The sequence below is a fragment of the Seriola aureovittata genome, chromosome 1 (assembly GCF_021018895.1).
Source record: "Seriola aureovittata isolate HTS-2021-v1 ecotype China chromosome 1, ASM2101889v1, whole genome shotgun sequence".
Taxonomy (NCBI): Eukaryota; Metazoa; Chordata; class Actinopteri; order Carangiformes; family Carangidae; genus Seriola; species Seriola aureovittata.
The window spans coordinates 10,140,018-10,161,298 of NC_079364.1; the positions used below are offsets into that span (position 1 = coordinate 10,140,018).

The 21,281-nt window shown below is 33.5% G+C and overlaps 1 protein-coding gene across 4 annotated transcripts; it reads left to right on the forward strand.

Annotated features, from left to right (window-relative positions):
* Positions 1-499: 499 nt before the first annotated feature.
* wdsub1 (WD repeat, sterile alpha motif and U-box domain containing 1) lies at positions 500-21,041 on the forward strand. Of its 4 annotated transcripts, none has more exons than XM_056396665.1 (13): positions 500-606; positions 2,598-3,009; positions 3,415-3,602; positions 5,046-5,132; positions 5,355-5,448; positions 6,370-6,403; positions 6,526-6,566; positions 9,033-9,139; positions 9,281-9,298; positions 9,840-9,866; positions 10,195-10,374; positions 20,371-20,505; positions 20,601-21,041. In XM_056396665.1, exons 2-13 carry the CDS (start codon positions 2,612-2,614, stop codon positions 20,750-20,752), a joined length of 1,461 nt encoding a protein of 486 aa, XP_056252640.1. In that variant the 5' UTR covers positions 500-606; positions 2,598-2,611; the 3' UTR covers positions 20,753-21,041. The 4 variants fall into 4 exon arrangements, with proteins under 4 accessions (XP_056252640.1, XP_056252394.1, XP_056252475.1 ...); XM_056396419.1 differs by lacking the exon at positions 500-606 and adding an exon at positions 985-1,080; XM_056396579.1 differs by lacking the exon at positions 500-606 and adding an exon at positions 1,030-1,109.
* The last annotated feature ends 240 nt before the right edge of the window (positions 21,042-21,281 follow it).

Here is a 21,281-nt window from a genome sequence, read left to right on the forward strand (position 1 = left end):
AAAGCTCAGATGTGGCTCTGAGTTGACTAAGAGTCAGGATCAGGTTAAAAAAAATCGATCAGAGACATATCAGAGTTGTTTGGTTTGCTAAAATCAACAGTTGGGTACTTTCTGAAAAAGCAGGTGTTCACAGGAACACTAGAAAATGTCAAACAAGCTGGTAGAACGAGGAGCTTATCTTGTGGATAAGCAAAAAAGCATTTGCATGGTGAAGAAAAAAACCCCTTTATGATTGCACAAGTCAAGACTGCTGTCCAGGATGTAGGCGCACACGTTTCCTTGTCAGCGATTAAGGACGCCTGGTAAGACCCAAAAATACAAAGGTCAGGTTACAGTTCACAAAAACACACAAAGAGAAACTTTCTAAGTTCTATGGACTGATGAAACAAAAATCTACTTCAATCAAAATGATAGAAAGAGCAAAGTGTGGAGGAAAACGGGAATAGCTCATAACGCAACCCCGCCCACTCAGGTCTGGAACATGGTTCTGCTGTGGCTCAGGCATAGTGGAATTATTTTATTGATGAGAGCTGAGGGTGTCTGCAGTGAAGGCCTGGGAGAGCAGTCACAGACTTCAGGCAGTCATTGACTACAAAGGATTTTATAGTAGGCTAAATATTAATTATGATCATTGTGTTTGACTTCATGTATATCACCTCGTGTCCAATTACTTTTGAACTACTTTTGAAGTAATACTTTTTACTTTTGAACAGTCTTTCTATGTTGATGCAAACCTAGTCCAATTTAAACTGAGATTCGGGGATATATGTTGTATCCATTATTTTATTTCAGAATAAATGTGCTGATTTTTTTTTTCTCAAAAACTGACAATGTCGAACTTCCGGTATAAAAATGAAACCAAAAAAATACCGATAACATGATAAGATAACGGGGGGGGGGGGTCGAAACAGAATTAACAAAATCATGTCACATAATAAAAAAAATAACAAAAAAACATAATATAAGCAAATACATAAATTAAAATAAATAATACGTGACGTAACCCATATTACGTCATGGTCAGCTGTTCGACGAGGAAGTAAACAAACCTCAAGTGAATGGACGACACGGCGGAGAAAGGTATAAAACACTGCTGTAGTGGGATAAAGGTAACATTACAAGTAGATTTCCCTTTGTTTACCGCGGGAGTTTTCTTGCTGGACTGTTTCGCCGCAGTTTGTTTCCGCGCTGGTGAATAATATTCGACACAACAGCATGAAGCAGAAAGCTGCCTCTCGGCTCTGATGCACTTAGCTACAGGATCTCCAGCCACAGGATCCCTGTGGCGTTATAGCTGTTTGTCTGCTGCTTTTCTAAGTCTGTTAGTGAGGAGATGTGACAGCTCAGCAAATGTTTTTTTTCTTTCCAGATTAAAAAAAAAAAAATCCATAGGATAGAAAAACAAGTAAAACTACATGGATTTTCCTCCTTTTTGTTCTGCTTTTTAACATGAATGAGTTATTTATTAACTTTGAACGGCTGTTCAGATTCTTAGACACAGGCCTACTCTAAACTGCTTTTGTCTTCAGGGCTGCAACTGATTATTTTCATTATCTTTTAATCTACAGGTTATTTTCTTGATTAATCAATTATTAATTTTTTGCCTATTGTGAAAAATGCCCGTTGCACTAATCTGACAGCCCAGTGTAACGTCAATTATCTGGTTTTGTCCAAAGCTTAAAGCAAATGTTTTGGCATTTTGCTTAATAAATTGCAAAACGATTAATCAATTATCAAAACAGTTGCAAATTGATTTTGTGTTGATCGACTAATCATTGCAGCTGTAACTGTAGAGACCTCAATATTGAGGTCTGAAGATTTGACAAATGAAAGCAAAAAGATTTAAGTTTATCAACATTTAACATGGTAAAATCCCTGAAGATGTAAAACAGACAGACCTAACTTAGTTTCTAATGTTTTAGTACTAGGCCTGTGCATTCCATGTAGTCACCATTTAGTCATTTAAAATGCCAGACATTAGTGAAAAGTGATCATCACTGTTTTCAAAATCCCAAATTATTTTCAACCAACTGTCTTATGATGCAAGTGTTTGTAAAATAACTTAAAAATTCTATTGTATTGGAAAGTTTTTTACTGCTTTAATTTTATTTCATTGAACTAATCGATTAATCGACTAGTTGCTTCAGCTCTTCAGTTGTGTAAGGTTAATTGTGGCCTGATCCAACAAATATTGGTCATTTTGAACAAAACTGACGGTCAGGCCTGACTATTATTCAGTTTATCCTGTGCGATGTTTCATAGTGGAAAACAATTAATTCTCCATCTAGGATGCTTCACGAGGCCCAGGCAGAAAGACTAAGTAAGATTTGCATCTTAACTTGCAATTTGTCTTTCAGGACTTGGGATTTAATTTAAGATGTATTAACAGCTCTGGCTGAGACCAGAGTGTGAATTAATCAAGGATAAATGCAATACAATACAAGAGTTATTGAAGAGTGAATTGGCCATAAGAGAATATTGCTATATTATGTCTCAGTGAACGTGCTGCTGGGTTCAGCAGGTTTTGGGATTCAAGGGAATGACTTTTCCTGTGTATAATGATGTTAATTTTCTCATTCCCTTTATTTGAACTATAGGACCGGCTCTCCAAATGACGTCACTGCTTTGCACTTTACATGACCATCTAGATGATGTCAACTGGTGTGCCTTCTCCGCCAAACTGTTTGCCACCTGTTCTGGGGACAAAACCCTCAGGATATACAACACCAGTGACTTCTCAGAGCTGTCGTTCTCACCGCTGTCAGGACATGGCTACAGCGTCCACTGCTGCTGCTTCAGCCCCTGTGGGCAGTTTCTCGTTTCGTGTTCGACTGATGCAACCACGGTGGTCTGGTCCATGGTCACAGGTGAGATCGAGGCCGTCATGGAACATCCTGGTCGCAGCCCTGTGAGGATCTGTGCACTCTCTCCTGACTCTATTCACATGGTTTCTGGTGCATCTGATGGCACTTTGGCTCTGTGGGATTTCCCCTCCAAACAGCTGCGCAGGTAAATTTGAAAAATTGCGTTTCTATAGAGCTGGCATAATTAATTGGTTGGTTGCTCAACTGAAAATTTTGATTGTCAATTAATTGTTTCAAATGCTAAACATTCACTATTTGTTTCTCAAATCCGAGTAATTGTTGACTGAATGTGATGGGTATTTTCACTATTTTATAGACATTTTATAGAGAGAAAATCTGCAGGCCTACTATTTACACAGACATACAGTACAGTCGACAAAACGAGCTTGAAGCTAAATGCAAACATCTCTCCTCGCACCACTGTTTTGCATTTACACAACATAATATTTATCCAGTTCCATACATTATTGGACTTGAATGATGATAATGAAGCTGAATTGAATTGAAAACTGGGCTGTTAATGCAGCTGCTGTTGGTTGTGTTTGTGAAGGACCGGGGCAGTGAATGACACAACAATGGTAGCCTGCTCCTTTAGCCCCTGCAGTCAGGTCTTCATGACCGGCTCCACCTATGGAGACCTGCGTCTGTGGGACCTGAACATGAACCAGCTCCATGCAGAGAAGAATGCCCACGACCTGGGGGTCACCTGTTGCACCTTTGCTCCCAGCATCCTCAGTGGTGAGAACCATTGTGTGAGTGAGGGGATCAGAAGAGTGACATCTGAGAATATTAAAATCTTAAAACTTGGAATTAAGTACTTTTGGTAAAACTACCTCAAATCTCATTAATAAAAAGACATGCAAAGAGGCACAATGATGCAAGAAATATTCCAATCCTTTATTCAATTAAAAGTACCAGTTCACCAATGTGAAAACCCCCATTACAAATATGTTGCAATCATAATCCTACATAATTAAAAGTACAATAGATGTATTGTCAGCAAAATGTGCTCAAAGCATGGAAAGTCACTCCCTGTCAATGATATATTACTTTACATGTCATATTAGATTGTTAATACTGATGCATCAATTAAACATGCAGTGTTGTAGCTGCTCGAGGTGGAGACCCCCACAAGATAAATCTAAGGGGTCATGAGATGATTAATGAGAGCTAGAAAAAAAAGAAAAAACTTCTTTTTGTGAAACATTTTGATAATTTTGCCTCAAACAGTTCAAACATTTAAATGAAGCCATCTTAGACATTTAAAGGGGAAATCACTTTGGTGAAAGTGCTAAAAAAACTCATAGACATCTCAAGGGATCACAAGCCAAAACTAAGCATTGTATTTTGTTAGATTATTATATCTGAAGTCTTAATCTGAAAGGCAACTATATCTGCCTGTGAAATGTAGTGAGGTAAAATTATGAAGTGGCATAAAATGAAAAAAAAAAACTCAAGTGAAGTACAAGTACCTCAAAATTGCACATATGAACAGCACTTGAGTAAATGTACTTGTAATGTACATTGAAATGTATTCTCAAATATAAAGGCAACAGGAAATATAAGGTAATATAAGGTACATTAACAATAAATTGTCACCAATAACCTTCACTGAAAATTAAGTATGAATAACTATATGCATAAATGTAAATATTAAATTATGATAGAATAAAATAAGAGTGAACTATACAAGAAACTGCAGTGTGCAAAGTGCACAGTGTGTGCTGCAGTTCCCATTTGCATATCTGTCAGCATATTTACTGATAATACTCAACCCACTGGCGCGATCAGTTGGCTTTTACATAAAGCATGCTAGTCACCTAGTTATAGGACATACTGTCGAATTATTATTAAAACTAATGCTGCACACACATTAGCCCTTATAGAAGATGAAGATGGTTGTAGAGTTAAAATAATTAGACGGTTAATTGATTAATTGAACAACAGATGATTAATCGGTTTGACAAAATCACATCAGTGTCATCAGTGATGTTGCATGTGATTAACAGATACAGTAAGTGGAGCACAGCTGATCTGTTTGGTCTAATTTCACTGCAGGGAACAATAACGTCTAAATAATAGTTGCCATACATCAAGGCTAATTGTTGTTTGACAGAGCACAGTTTGTGCTTTGTTTGGTATCAAGCAATTTTTTTGTTTTTGTTTGTGTTTGTCCTTTAGGTGGTCAAGTCGTGCAGTTTCGTCTGGCATCCTGTGGCCAAGACAGTCTCCTGAAGATCTGGGCCATTAATAAGTTCAGCTCTGGAGGTACAGTGACATTACTGATCTTTACATGATGGAGGATTGTTCTCTCTGTTTCATATGATCCTCTCTGTCTTTATTACAACCTCCTGTGGATGTCAGCTGAGATTATAAACCTGTGTTATGTAGTTAGCAAGCGCTGTAGAAAGCAGAATATGACCATTATTTCATTATGTATGAGTTGTTGTTAGAGTCTGTTATAACTTCAGTTGTTTGTCTCTCTTGTAGCCTATAAGATGCAGCGCCTGCACACATTAACTGGCCAGTCGGCTCCAGTCCTCTCCTGTGCGTACTCCTCAGATGGGCAGCTGCTCGTGTCTGGGTAAGATTTGAAATTTAAGAAGGCGTACTAGGGGTTTCGCATTTTTTAGCCTCCATACAATTTGCCTGTCGAATTCTGTCATCTTCTTTCCAAACATTACCTAAAGCCTACAGCTTTTAGATTCAGTCTAAAATCTACATGTAGAGACTTGTTTGAAGTAGGTAAACCATCACAGTGAATTAAAGTCAGAGTCAATTACTTATCCTGGTGGTAATGTTGATTTGAAGAGTAAAGTTGTGACTGATGCAGTTGGACAAATGCACCACTCCCAGAGCTGACATTGTTTAATCAAAGTCCTGGTGGCTCTTCAGTAAATAGTGCAAAGGTTTTGCAGAGTTTTCAAAACCACTCAGAATTGAATTATCAAACAAATATGACAAATACAGGCAAAATGATGAACATCCCTTTATCTTTTTCAAGTAAGTTTAAAAAAAAATAAAATCTAAAAACTGCAGTAAGTAAATTATATACGAATTTTACTTGATTGGAGAAGAGAAAGAAGAAGAAGAAGAAGATCGAAACTCACCTGTATGTCCCTTTTAAGAGACACATTTAAAGGATTTCTAACCATCCTGATTCCCTCAAGGAAATTCACAAGACATTGCTATAGTTGCAAGCCATATGCCAGATATATATTTTACATCACTTTCTTGATATTAAATAGATCAGTATCCATCTCTTGATCTATTTAGGATCAAGAGATTGATGTAAAATATAGATTGTTTGCCTGGACATAGTAAGTAGGCCACCCTCAACACACATATAAGAGTGCAGTACTTCCCTGGAATCACTGGAGGGAGACATAGATTGCTTTATTCCTCACTGAGCGAATGTGGATATGTGTGAACATATTGTGCCATATACTTAGTTTATTAAAACATTGCTGACACAGCTGCAATTTTATCTTTTTATTTCCTTCAGCTCTGTGGACAAAACTGTTGCAGTCTATGATGCAGTACGTATCTCTCCTTTTTTGATTTACGTAGTAGATATAAGTTCTACCATAGACTTAAATTATATACTGCTCCATTCATAATGTTCATATTGTGTTTTGTCCGACACTTTGTCTATTTGCAGAAAAATGCAGTTTTGCTTTACACACTGAAACAGCATGAGAGGTAAATATTCACTTATATTTCTGTAGTTTTGTTTACTGGATTTTCTCATTGAATGTATGTATGAATTTATCCCAAAGTAAATATATACATTTTCCTACTCATCTTGCCAGACAGAGTATTGACTGTATTGTTAGTACTGTGCTATCATTTGTATCTTAACAAATTTCTTCACACTTACACTTCACATTTCTAAATATTGAGATATTGTAGTGTTCATGTCTAAAAGAAACAGATACATTTTAATAAAATCACAATGCGAGATCTTGAATATTTTAAAAACATATTCACTCAAAATTAGTTTTTCTGAAAAAACACTAAAAGGACATTTGAAATCAATTGGATGAGCAACAGTTTAAATGACCTCTATGTGATTTGAAAGCTAAGAAATATTATAACATTCTCTTAATGGGATAAATCTATTCAGATTCAGACAACTTTATTAATCCTAACAAGGGCAATTCCTTTGCAGCTCACCCAGTCCATATGCACAACTTCAAAGGATGAAAAAAAATTCTGTGATCATTCTGGCAATTTTAATTTTGTCCATTTTGCCTTGTTTACACTCCACCACTTGCACACTTAATGTTGTTTGTGCAGAATTCATAAAAGAGGCCTTTCATACAGTTTCTCTGGCATCTTCTGTTTAGAAACACACACAAGCTCAGTCTCTCTTTAATCATATTTTTTGGGGAAAATCCACTGCAGGATGCTTTGCAATGGTAATACTTAAAAAACTAAGGTATTGGTTGTATATTCTGCACCAGGATCTGGACCTATTTTGATTGGTATTTTTCTTAATTCCATAGATAACTGGACATGATTTGATGGAAATTCACATCGAGACATTTTGAGACTAGTTTTAGTAAGCCTCCACGCCAGAGACAGCCAGGGCCGGAGACATTGTGTTTTCAGGTTGTCAGTCCATCCGTCCATCCGCCTGGTTCTCGTGAACATGATATCTTAGTAACACCTTGAAGGGATTCCTTCAAATTTGGCACAAACATTCACTTGGACTCAAAGATGAAATGATTTGAATTTGGTGGCCAAAGGTCAAAGGTCAAAGGTCAAGATCACTGTGACCTCAAAAAACATGTTTTTGGCCATAACTCACCAATTCATACGTTAGTTACGACGCAATTTAACACAAATGTCTAGTAGGATAAAATGATGATGTGTTGACAATTTATATTCAAATGGTAAAAGGTAAACTTCACTGTGACATCATAATGTTCTGCAAAAACACTCTTGGCCATTATTCAGTGCTGTAACTCAAGAAGGAGAGATTGTGACCATATTTCCTGCAACTTGGCAGGTTGGGAGAGGCATACAACCACAAGGCGATAATTCAAGTTAGTTTTGATATAAAACATTATTACAGTATATAAAACATGCAGTAAACATAAATGAACTTTACATTTACAACAGGATATCAGTTGTAGAGAGGGCAGAGACACCGAGCACAGTTCTATCAATAGACTGTGATCCAGTGTGGTCACAAAACTTTCATTTAGCATCTTTAGAAAAAGTAAGGACTGCTCTAACTGCATCTCTTCCCCTACACATACACGTACACATAAGCCACAGCTGAACGATCACACTCACAAGCTATTTATACGTCCATCCAGCCACCTGTGATGGAAAGGCAATAAACTCACATCCTTTCAGCGGGGCAAATGAAAGTCATTTTGGAGAATCACGAACTGAAGTGGAAGTAGGCGAGGCAAGTTGGGAGAAAGTGGATAAATGCAGAAAAAGTGAATCAGAAGCACTTGACAAAATGCCTCTAGGAAACTCATTTGACTTGAGACAAGCTGATAATATAACGATATGAGAGAATCTTGAGGTTAGGTCAGCGCATGCCCTTCTGTCGGTTCCTATTGGAGGTTTTGGAAACATTGTTTGAAGCCAACTAGCTTTTGTGGATCAACATTTCTGAGCAATCCAGCTTAGGCTTTAGAGAGATGTCCTCATTAACGTTGCCTTGACTTTCTTGAATCCACTGAAAATTCGATTTTAATCCTTATTTAGATCTCAGTGCAGCCTTGTGCCATGGTAAGCCATCTGTGAATTGAACCTCTGATGGAGAGCATTTCCATCACTGCTTCATATTTAGGTCTGGTATCGAGCCGTAGTGCTCACCTTTTAACCCTGTAACAGCTGAACTGCGGCCTCACATCTTCATGCGGGGCTCTTTAAGCTGCTGTAAAGCTCAGGACTTAGACTTTGGGTCTGCATTTGGGGACCTGCATGCTCATGTTACTTCTTACAACTTACTTTTTCATTTTTTTATTTTATGTGGTGTTTTACATTTTTCTCCCCGTCAGCCCTCTTGCCTTTTTTGATTCATATATTTGTACTAAGCCATTTGCCTTTGATTGACACATCTCTTTTTAGTCTTGTACAGAAAAAGCTACACCCAATCATTAACAGAACCAACATTCAGGTTTTTACTGTCATCTGCTTTAGGTACGTGACAGCATGTTCCTTCTCTCCAACTTCACCGCTAATTGCTACAGGATCAATGGATAAGACTGTAAACATCTGGAGGCTGGAGGACGGATGCAGTGGCCATGGTGGGAAAAACAAAAACACGCACTCACACACGTCACTCAAATAGACTAACGTCTATACACTGACGATTAATTACTTCTGTTGTGTCGTGTAATCTGTTTTTGTGTCTGCCTCCTTTGCTGCACCTTGTGTCCAACGAAAAGGCGGGAAGTCAATGTCTGGTTAGTTTTCTTTTTAACTTAAAAACTGTTTTTTTGGCACTTGAATGAAAAGGAAAGAGTTGCTTTTACAACATCAGCAATCACACCAGGTTATATCTTCATTTCCAGGTGGCGTTCTGTTTGCCAACTCTGAAAATCTGCAAAAAATCTACACACACACACACACACATTTCTGTATACATACATGTATATATATAGATATATATTGATATATCTATATATATATATATATATATATATATATATATATATATATAAAAAACATATTCTGGTAAACATGGCTATTCTAAGACAGACCAATGTCATTTGCAGTCAGTTAAATCTTCAGCAGTCCTATTGAAAGAGTGACACCTCAGCTCAGTGCAAGTAGCTTTTATCTTGTGACATGCAAAATTTGTTTCATCTTGTGGCTAAGGACGCAGGTGTTGTGTACAAGAGTGCTCTCTTTTCCTTACTCACTTTCTATCCTCAAGTGCTGCAGGTTTGCTCAAAGATTGCATTGCATTGCTCATGTTACAGTTACTCCTTTTTTGTGTTTCAGGGGAGTCTGCTCTGACATCAGGTGAAGGTAGGAAAAAAGGAAATAGGCTGTACTGTGTAGTATAGTAAAAATCTGTAGATGAGACACCACTGCTCATACACTATCTGCACAAAAAATAATTTTGGCATAATTAGGAATGGCCATGTGATTTCAAGCAGGTGCCAAGTCCAAGTTTGGTCTTGCAAGAGCTGACCACCTCCCTTTTTAGTTTCATCTTGTGTCAATGAAAACGTCACTGAAATCTGCAGACATTTATTTATATCATTACACAAGCCATGCTTGCCCTAATCAATAATTAGTCAGCGGGACTGCACCTGTCAAGGACTGACCGTCTTTATTTGACTCAACCTCTCAGGGAGAAACTCAGCAGGCCGATTGAAGCTGCTGGTCACCGATTGGTCGGAGGAGGATGTGTCAGAGTGGCTGGTGGAGGAGGGCCTCGAGCGATTGGTTGACAAATTCAGGGCCAACAACATAGATGGGACAGAGCTGCTCAGTCTCACCAAGGAAACACTGGCGTCAGAGCTGCTCATAGGTGAGGAAGACAAGCATCACACACGGCTCAGCAAGTGCAATGCCACTTCTTCAGTCCCTCATTCTCTCATAGTCCTAATGCCTCCTCCTTTTGTCCAAAATGTAAGAATATAAAGTCAGTCTTATGGGTATTACACGGCTGCACTCTTGTGAGAATGAACATGGACGTGTGGATTAGGATTTTTCTACCTATTTACATGGATAAAACGTGGCCCATTAAATTAAAGTAAGTGTGAAGGAATATATGAATGGTGATGGGGGTTTTACTGAGCAAGATTACATAATATTAGGCTGCACTGGAAAAGCACTCAACTTTGGGGCTTCAGCAGTTCTGACTTAAATCTGGAGCACTTCATCAGTTACATAACCCAATCTCCAAAACATTTCTCATAAGGTATAAAGTGTATTTACACCTAATATCATTTGGCCTTCTTGGTTATTTCCAAGTCTTGTCGTAAATTTTTTTTTTTCCTGTTTTATCAGACTTGGATGTATTTCTGTCTTTTCTCCTGTAAGAAGTTCAACCACAAGGCTAAAGTAGGAGTGTTGTTGATATCAGTCTACCAGCCAGGCCGGCATTCGTCATGTAGTTTTCAGCAAATGTTAGTTGCAAGGTTTTTTTTTTTTTTTCTTTTTAAAGTATATTTTTTTGGGCTTTTTATGCCTTTCTTTGATAGTATAGTGGAGAGAGACAGGAAACAGGGAGGCAGAGAGGGGGAATGACATGCAGCGAAAGACCGTCCGATGCGGGATTCGAACCGGGGCCAACTGCAGCGAGGACTGTAGCCTCTACACATGGGGCGCCTGCTTAGGCCACTACACTACACGACGCCCCGTTTGTTGCAAGGTTTGGCCTGAAAATTGGTTGGGACACAACAACCCCGTCACCCCTCCAGAATGGTTGAAGTGCAATGGATAATGATTAAATTGTGAGGGCAAATAATGAGGGGCTTTAAGGGCAGCCTTGATGGGTAACTCTGTATAACACTATGACGTTTTTATGCTTCACTATAATGTGAATTTTTTTTTTTGTGTTACTATACTATGATGTTTTTATACCTTACTATACTATGACTTCTTTACCAGATTTTATGCCTTACTATACTATGATGTTTTTATGACATTTTATACCTTACTATTCTATGGCGTTTTTATAACTTACTATACTATCACATTTTTATGACATTTTATGCCTTACTATACTATGACGTTTTTATGACATTTTTGTAACTTATTATAATATGTCGTTCTTATGAGATTTCTTACCTTACTATACTATGACATTTTATTAATTATTACACTATTACGTTCTTATGACATTTTCTTGCCTTACTATACTATGACGTTCTTATGACATTTTATGTCTTACTATTCTATGACGTTTTTATGGCATTTTTTAACTTACTATACTATGACGTTTTAATGGCATTTTTTAACTTACTATACTATGACATTTTTATGACATTTCATGCCATACTATACTATGACGTTTTTATGACATTTTATGCCTTACTATACTATGATGTTCTTATGACATTTTATGCCTTACTATACTATGAGGTTTTTATGACATTTTATGCCTTACTAATCTATGACGTTTTTATGACATTTTATGCCTTACTAATCTATGACGTTTTTATATCTTATTATACTATGACGTTTTTATGACATTTTATGCCTTACTATACTATGATGTTCTTATGACATTTTATGCCTTACTATACTATGACGTTTTTATGACATTTTATGCCTTACTAATCTATTACATTTTTATATCTTATTATACTATGACGTTTTTATGACATTTTATGCCTTACTATACTATGATGTTTTTATGACATTTTATGCCTTACTATTCTATGACGTTTTTATATCTTATCATACTATGATGTTATTATGACATTTTATGCCTTACTTTACCATGACGTTTTTATGGCATTTTTTCACTTACTATACTATGACACTTTTATAACTTAAAATAGTATGACGTTCTTATGAGATTTCTTGCCTTACTATACAATGACATTTTATTACTTATGACAATATGATGTTCATATGACATTTTATGCCTCGCTATACTATGACGTTTTTATGGCATTTTTTAACTTACTATACTATGTCATTTTTATGACATTTCATGCCTTACTATTTTTTGAGGTTTTTACATCTTATTATACTATGACGTTTTTATGACATTTTATGCCTTACTATACTATGACGTTCTTATGACATTTTATGCCTTACTATACTATGACGTTTTTATGGCATTTCATGCCTTACTATTTTTTGACGTTTTTACATCTTATTATACTATGACATTTTCATGAAATTTTATGCCTTACTATACTATGACGTTCTTATGACATTTTATGCCTTACTATTTTATGACGTTTTAAATCTTATTATACTATGACATTTTAATGAAATTTATGCCTTACTATACTATGACGTTCTTATGACATTTTTTGCCTTAATATAGTATGACGTTTTTATGACATTTTATGCCTTACTATACTATGACGTTTTTATGGCATTTTTTCACTTACTATACTATGACATTTTTTAACATACAATAGTATGATGTTCTTATGAGATTTCTTGCCTTACTATACAATGACATTTTATTACTTATTACACTATGATGTTCTTATGACATTTTATGCCTTACTATACTATGACGTTTTCTTGCCTTACTATACTATGACATTTTTATGACATTTTATGCCTTAATATACCATGATGTTTTTATGACATTTTATGCCTTACTATACTATGACGTTTTTATGACATTTTTTGCCTTAATATAGTATGACGTTTTTATGACATTTTATGCCTTACTTTACCATGACGTTTTTATGGCATTTTTTCACTTACTATACTATGACACTTTTATCACTTAAAATAGTATGACGTTCTTATGAGATTTCTTGCCTTACTATACAATGACATTTTATTACTTATGACAATATGATGTTCTTATGACATTTTATGCCTTACTATACTATGACGTTTTTATGACATTTTATGCCTTACTAATCTATTACATTTTTATATCTTATTATACTATGACGTTTTTATGACATTTTATGCCTTACTATACTATGATGTTTTATGACATTTTATGCCTTACTATTCTATGACGTTTTTATATCTTATCATACTATGATGTTATTATGACATTTTATGCCTTACTTTACCATGACGTTTTTATGACATTTTATGCCTTACTATACTATGACACTTTTATAACTTAAAATAGTATGACGTTCTTATGAGATTTCTTGCCTTACTATACAATGACATTTTATTACTTATGACAATATGATGTTCATATGACATTTTATGCCTTACTATACTATGACGTTTTTATGGCATTTTTTAACTTACTATACTATGTCATTTTTATGACATTTCATGCCTTACTATTTTTTGAGGTTTTTACATCTTATTATACTATGACATTTTCATGAAATTTTATATCTTACTGTACTATGACATTCTTATGACATTTTATGCCTTACTATACTATGACGTTTTTATGGCATTTCATGCCTTACTATTTTTTGACGTTTTTACATCTTATTATACTATGACATTTTCATGAAATTTTATGCCTTACTATACTATGACGTTTTTATGACATTTTATGCCTTACTATTTTATGACGTTTTAAATCTTATTATACTATGACATTTTAATGAAATTTTATGCCTTACTATACTATGACGTTCTTATGACATTTTTTGCCTTAATATCGTATGACGTTTTTATGACATTTTATGCCTTATTATACTATGACGTTTTTATGGCATTTTTTCACTTACTATACTATGACATTTTTTAACATACAATAGTATGATGTTCTTATGAGATTTCTTGCCTTACTATACAATGACATTTTATTCCTATTTACACTATGATGTTCTTATGACATTTTATGCCTTACTATACTATGACGTTTTTATGACATTTTATACCTTACTATTTTTTGACGTTTTTACATCTTATTATACTATGACATTTTTATGACATTTTATGCCCTAATATACCATGATGTTTTTATGACATTTTATGCCTTACTATACTATGACGTTTTTATGACATTTTATACCTTACTATTTTTTGACGTTTTTACATCTTATTATACTATGACATTTTCATGAAATTTTATGCCTTACTATACTATGACGTTCTTATGACATTTTATGCCTGACTATACTATGACGTTTTTATGACATTTTATGCCTTACTAATCTATGACATTTTTATATCTTATTATACTATGACATTATTATGACATTTTATACCTTACTATACTATGACATTTTTATGACATTTCATGCCTTAATATTTTATAATATTTTTATATCTTATTTTACTATGACATTTTCATGAATTTTTATGCCTTACTATACTATGACGTTTTTATGACATTTCATGCATTACTATTTTATGATATTTTTATATCTTATTTAACTATGACATTTTCATGAAATTTTATGCCTTACTATACTATGACGTTTTTATGACATTTTATGCCTTACTATAATATGACGTTTTTATGGCATTTTTTCACTTACTATACTATGACATTTTTTAACATACAATAGTATGATGCTCTTATGAGATTTCTTGCCTTACTATACAATGACATTTTATTACTTATTACACTACGATGTTCTTATGACATTTTATGCCTTACTAATCTATGACGTTTTTATATCTTATTATACTATGACGTTTTTATGACATTTTATGCCTTACTATACTATGATGTTCTTATGACATTTTATGCCTTACTATACTATGACGTTTTTATGACATTTTATGCCTTACTAATCTATTACATTTTTATATCTTATTATACTATGACGTTTTTATGACATTTTATGCCTTACTATACTATGATGTTTTATGACATTTTATGCCTTACTATTCTATGACGTTTTTATATCTTATCATACTATGATGTTATTATGACATTTTATGCCTTACTTTACCATGACGTTTTTATGGCATTTTTTCACTTACTATACTATGACACTTTTATAACTTAAAATAGTATGACGTTCTTATGAGATTTCTTGCCTTACTATACAATGACATTTTATTACTTATGACAATATGATGTTCATATGACATTTTATGCCTTACTATACTATGACGTTTTTATGGCATTTTTTAACTTACTATACTATGTCATTTTTATGACATTTCATGCCTTACTATTTTTTGAGGTTTTTACATCTTATTATACTATGACATTTTCATGAAATTTTATGTCTTACTATACTATGACATTCTTATGACATTTTATGCCTTACTATACTATGACGTTTTTATGGCATTTCATGCCTTACTATTTTTTGACGTTTTTACATCTTATTATACTATGACATTTTCATGAAATTTTATGCCTTACTATACTATGACGTTTTTATGACATTTTATGCCTTACTATTTTATGACGTTTTAAATCTTATTATACTATGACATTTTAATGAAATTTTATGCCTTACTATACTATGACGTTCTTATGACATTTTTTGCCTTAATATCGTATGACGTTTTTATGACATTTTATGCCTTACTATACTATGACGTTTTTATGGCATTTTTTCACTTACTATACTATGACATTTTTTAACATACAATAGTATGATGTTCTTATGAGATTTCTTGCCTTACTGTACAATGACATTTTATTACTTATTACACTATGATGTTCTTATGACATTTTATGCCTTACTATACTATGACGTTTTCTTGCCTTACTATACTATGACATTTTTATGACATTTTATGCCTTAATATACCATGATGTTTTTATGACATTTTATGCCTTACTATACTATGACGTTTTTATGACATTTTATGCCTTACTATTTTTTGACGTTTTTACATCTTATTATACTATGACATTTTCATGAAATTTTATGCCTTACTATACTATGACGTTCTTATGACATTTTATGCCTGACTATACTATGACGTTTTTATGACATTTTATGCCTTACTAATCTATGACATTTTTATATCTTATTATACTATGACATTATTATGACATTTTATACCTTACTATACTATGACATTTTTATGACATTTCATGCCTTAATATTTTATGATATTTTTATATCCTATTTTACTGTGACATTTTCATGAATTTTTATGCCTTACTATACTATGACGTTTTTATGACATTTCATGCATTACTATTTTATGATATTTTTATATCTTATTTAACTATGACAGTTTCATGAAATTTTATGCCTTACTATACTATGACGTTTTTATGACATTTTATGCCTTACTATAATATGACGTTTTTATGGCATTTTTTCACTTACTATACTATGACATTTTTTAACATACAATAGTATGATGCTCTTATGAGATTTCTTACCTTACTATACAATGACATTTTATTACTTATTACACTATGATGTTCTTATGACATTTTATGCCATACTATACTATGACGTTTTTATGGCATTTTTTAACTTACTATACTATGACGTTTTTATGGCATTTTTTAACTTACTATACTATCTTATGATGTTTTACACCTTATATCTTATTATACTATGACATTTTCATGAAATGTTACGCCTTACTATACTATGATGTTCTTATGACGTTTTACGCCTTATTATTCTATGACATCCTTATAACTTACTTTTCATGATTTTTTTATGACATTTTATACCTTACTATACTATGACATTTTATGCCTTAGTATACTATGACATTATTATGACATTTTATACCTTACTATACTATGACATTTTTATGACATTTCATGCCTTAATATTTTAGGATATTTTTATATCTTATTTTACTATGACATTTTCATGAATTTTTATGCCTTACTATACTATGACGTTCTTATGACATTTTATGCCTTACTATACTATGACGTTTTTATGGCATTTTTTTAACTTACTATACTATGACGTTTTAATGGCATTTTTTAACTTACTGTACTATGACATTTTTATGACATTTCATGCCTTGCTATTTTTTGATATTTTTATATCTTATTTAACTATGACATTTTTATGACATTTTATGCCTTACTATACTATGACGCTTTTATGACATTTTTTGCCTTACTATAATATGCAGTTTTTATGGCATTTTTTCACTTACTATACTATGACATTTTTATAACTTACAATAGTATGATGCTCTTATGAGATTTCTTGCCTTACTATACAATGACATTTTATTACTTATTACACTATGATGTTCTTATGACATTTTATGCCTTACTATACTATGACGTTCTTATGACATTTTATGCCTTACTATACTATGACATTTTTATGACATTTTATGCCATACTATACTATGACGTTCTTATGACATTTTATGCCTTACTATACTATGATGTTTTTATGGCATTTTTTTAACTTACTATACTATGATGTTTTTATGACATTTTCTTGCCTTACTATACTATGACGTTTTTATGGCATTTTTCTTATGACGTTTTACGCCTTATTATTCTATGACATCCGTATAACTTTCTTTTCATGATTTTTTTATGACATTTTATACCTTACTATGCTATGACATTTTATGCCTTAGTATACTATGACATCATTATGACATTTTATACCTTACTATACTATGATGTTTTTATGACATTTTCTTGCCCTACTATAGTAGGCTATGACATTTTTATGACATTTTATGCATTACTGTACTATAACATTTTTATGACATTTTATGCCTTACTATACTATGACGTTTTTATATCTTATTATACTATGATGTTTTTACGACATTTTATGCCTTACTATACTATGACATTTTTATATCTTATTATACTATGACATTTTCATGAAATTTTATGCCTTACTATACTATGACTTTTTTATGAAATTTCATGCCATACTATTCTATGACGTTTTTATATCTTATCATACTATGATGTTATTATGACATTTTATGCCTTACTATACAATGACATTTTTATGGCATTTTTTAACTTACTATACTTTGACAGTTTTTTAACTTATTACATTATGACTTTCTTATGACATTTTAGGCCTTACTATACTATGACGTTTTCTTGCCTTACTGTCCTATGACATTTTTATGACATTTTATGCCTTACTATACTATGACGTTTTCTTGCCTTACTATACTATGACATTTGTATGACATTTTATGCCATACTATACTATGACGTTTTTATGGCATTTTTTAACTTACTATACTATGACGTTTTAATGGCATTTTTTAACTTACTTTACTATGACATTTTTATGACATTTCATGCCTTGCTATTTTTTGACATTTTTATATCTTATTATACTATGACGTTTTTATGAAATTTTATGCCTTACTATACTATGACATTTTATGGCATTTTTTTAAATTTACTATGACGTATTTATGATATTTCTTGCCTTACTATACTTTTACATTTTATTACTTATTACACTATGATGTTCTTATGACATTTTATGCCTTACTATTTTATGACATTTTATGCCTTACTATACTATGACATTACTATGACATTTAATGCCTTCCTATACTATGATGTTATTATGACATTTTATGCCTTACTATATACTATGACGTTTTTTATGACTTTTTATGTCTTACTATACTATGACCTTTCATACCTTACTATACTATAACTTTTTATTCCTTTCTATTATATGATGTTTTTAAAACTTACTTTTCATGAAGTTTTCATGACATTTTATACCTTACTATTTATTCTATGACATTTTGATAATTTACTATACTATGACCTATCATACCTTACTATGACATTTTATTACTTATTACACTATGACGTTCTTATGACATTTTTTCCTTACTATACTATAATTTTATAACTTATTATACTTTGACGTTCTTGTGGGATTTAATGCCTTACTATACTACGATGTTTTTGTCACATTTAATGCCTTACAATACTATGATGCTTTTATGAAATTTTATACCTTAGTATCCTATGACATTTTTAAACCTTACTATATGATGTTTTTATGGTATTTTATGCCTTACTATATACTATGACGTTCTTATGAGGTTTTATGCCTTTATTTTATATATTATTAGTTTGAAAAAAAATAACGATACTCTGCCAATGCCTAGAGCCAGCCTGCATCGTAGTGATCTAATATGATTTCACTCACTCAAATATTGGTGGGGACAATTCTGTCTTCCCAAAATATTGGTAGGGACATGTCCCTACTGTCCATATGCAAACCTACGCCCTTGGTTGGTTGCATTGCCATGTCGTCAATTCCATCCGACAACTGCTGTCAGTCACTCCTCAGTTTACACAGTTTCAGTGCTGTGAAGGATGGTGTCCACATTGTTCTGTTTTTTGTTATGTAGCATGATTACCACATTTTAAACAGAACTAACTTAGAAAACAGCATTTGAGTAGCAACATGTTTTATCTACTGCAATGAAAGACAGACAAACAGGCATATTTTTCTCAAAGGTAGGAATGAAATCAATAAATGTGCTTTCCTCCTAAAGAAGCAGCATAATAAAATGAAACAGAATGTATCAGTAAGATTATCAAGGGGGGTCTACAAAATGTTTTATGCTCAGCTGCAGTTTACTTTTATTCGTTTTGGTCAGTTATTTTTACATTTCAATAAATCCCACTAATTTCTCTGGCAGTCACTTTCTGCAAAACAGTGTTACAGTATTCAAACTAAATTGCAGTTCAGTGCCTGCTTAGTATTTAACTTTGAAATGGACAGACAGTCAGCAAACGGGCTGCTCCCCACCATGTTCACGCTCACCCACGCTCACATTTGCCATCCAAGAGTGAAAAGTGCTAAATGCAAGAATAACAAATGCTCAGAACCTTGATATTGATATTATTTATGTTGATGTTTAGCCTGTTCCGCTTGATACCCACTGGTTTTTTATTACAAAGTCTTAATTGGTCTATTTTTTTCTGTTCCGGCACATCTCCTTATTCTCTTGCTTTTTTGTATGTTTGTGTTTGTAGAGTCCGTAGGCCTGCGCAATAAACTCCTGAGGAAAGTGGAGGAGCTGAAGAGTGAGTCAGCCTGTTCAGGCATTCCTGATGAGTTCCTGTGTCCAATCACCAGAGAGCTGATGAAGGAACCAGTCATTGCTGCTGGTAAGTGAAGATCAGACCATTTCCACCCAGCACAATTTACATATAATGACATATTAGTTAGTGTCATTGAGTATACCGTGTACTTTTCCCAACAGATGGCTACTCATATGAAAGAGAGGCCATTGAGAGTTGGATCAACACCAAGAACCGATCCAGCCCTATGACCAACCTCCCTTTACTGACGACTCTACTCACCCCTAACCACACCCTGAAGATGGCTATTGGCCGCTGGAAAACTAGCCACTAGCCTCTGAAACACCTCTGACCTGGTGTGCCCCAAATGTTTCACCTAAATCAGACAGAAAGCTGAATACACTGCTCACAGGGATCCCACACCATTACAGGGACAGGTGTGTCTGATTGTTTTCCATATGAGACGTCTGCACGCTGTGGGGCTTTCTTTGGTGGCACTCATTTATAAAGCTGCATTAAGCAATTTTTGAAAGTGGGGTTACTAAGTGCTGATTTAGTAGGGTCCCAAAACCTATGCACATGCCATAGTTACTGTTCAACTTTTTACAGTTTTTTAAGTTCATTCTTTTATTATGTATGCCACTTTATTGACTGAATAACCAAAAAACCCATAGCCTGTGTCTGAAACCTACAGACTGTTCTGATCGGCAGTACTAACAACCCATTCACATTACCATGTGTAAGGTTAGAAACATTGCTTAATGCAGCTTTAATTGAAAATTAGCCTTGCTGGTTGTCTTAATGAACACTATTTGCACTGTCAGCAGTGTAACAAGTAAGCATTACATGTGTGTGTTCTTTAG

Coding starts and splice junctions, on each gene's coding strand:
- wdsub1 (XM_056396419.1), top strand. CDS start 1,059: ATGGACGACACGGCGGAGAAAG. Junction 6,404..6,525: donor CTGTTGCAGTCTATGATGCA/GTACGTATCTCT, acceptor GTCTATTTGCAG/AAAAATGCAGTTTTGCTTTA. Junction 10,375..20,370: donor GGCGTCAGAGCTGCTCATAG/GTGAGGAAGACA, acceptor TTGTGTTTGTAG/AGTCCGTAGGCCTGCGCAAT.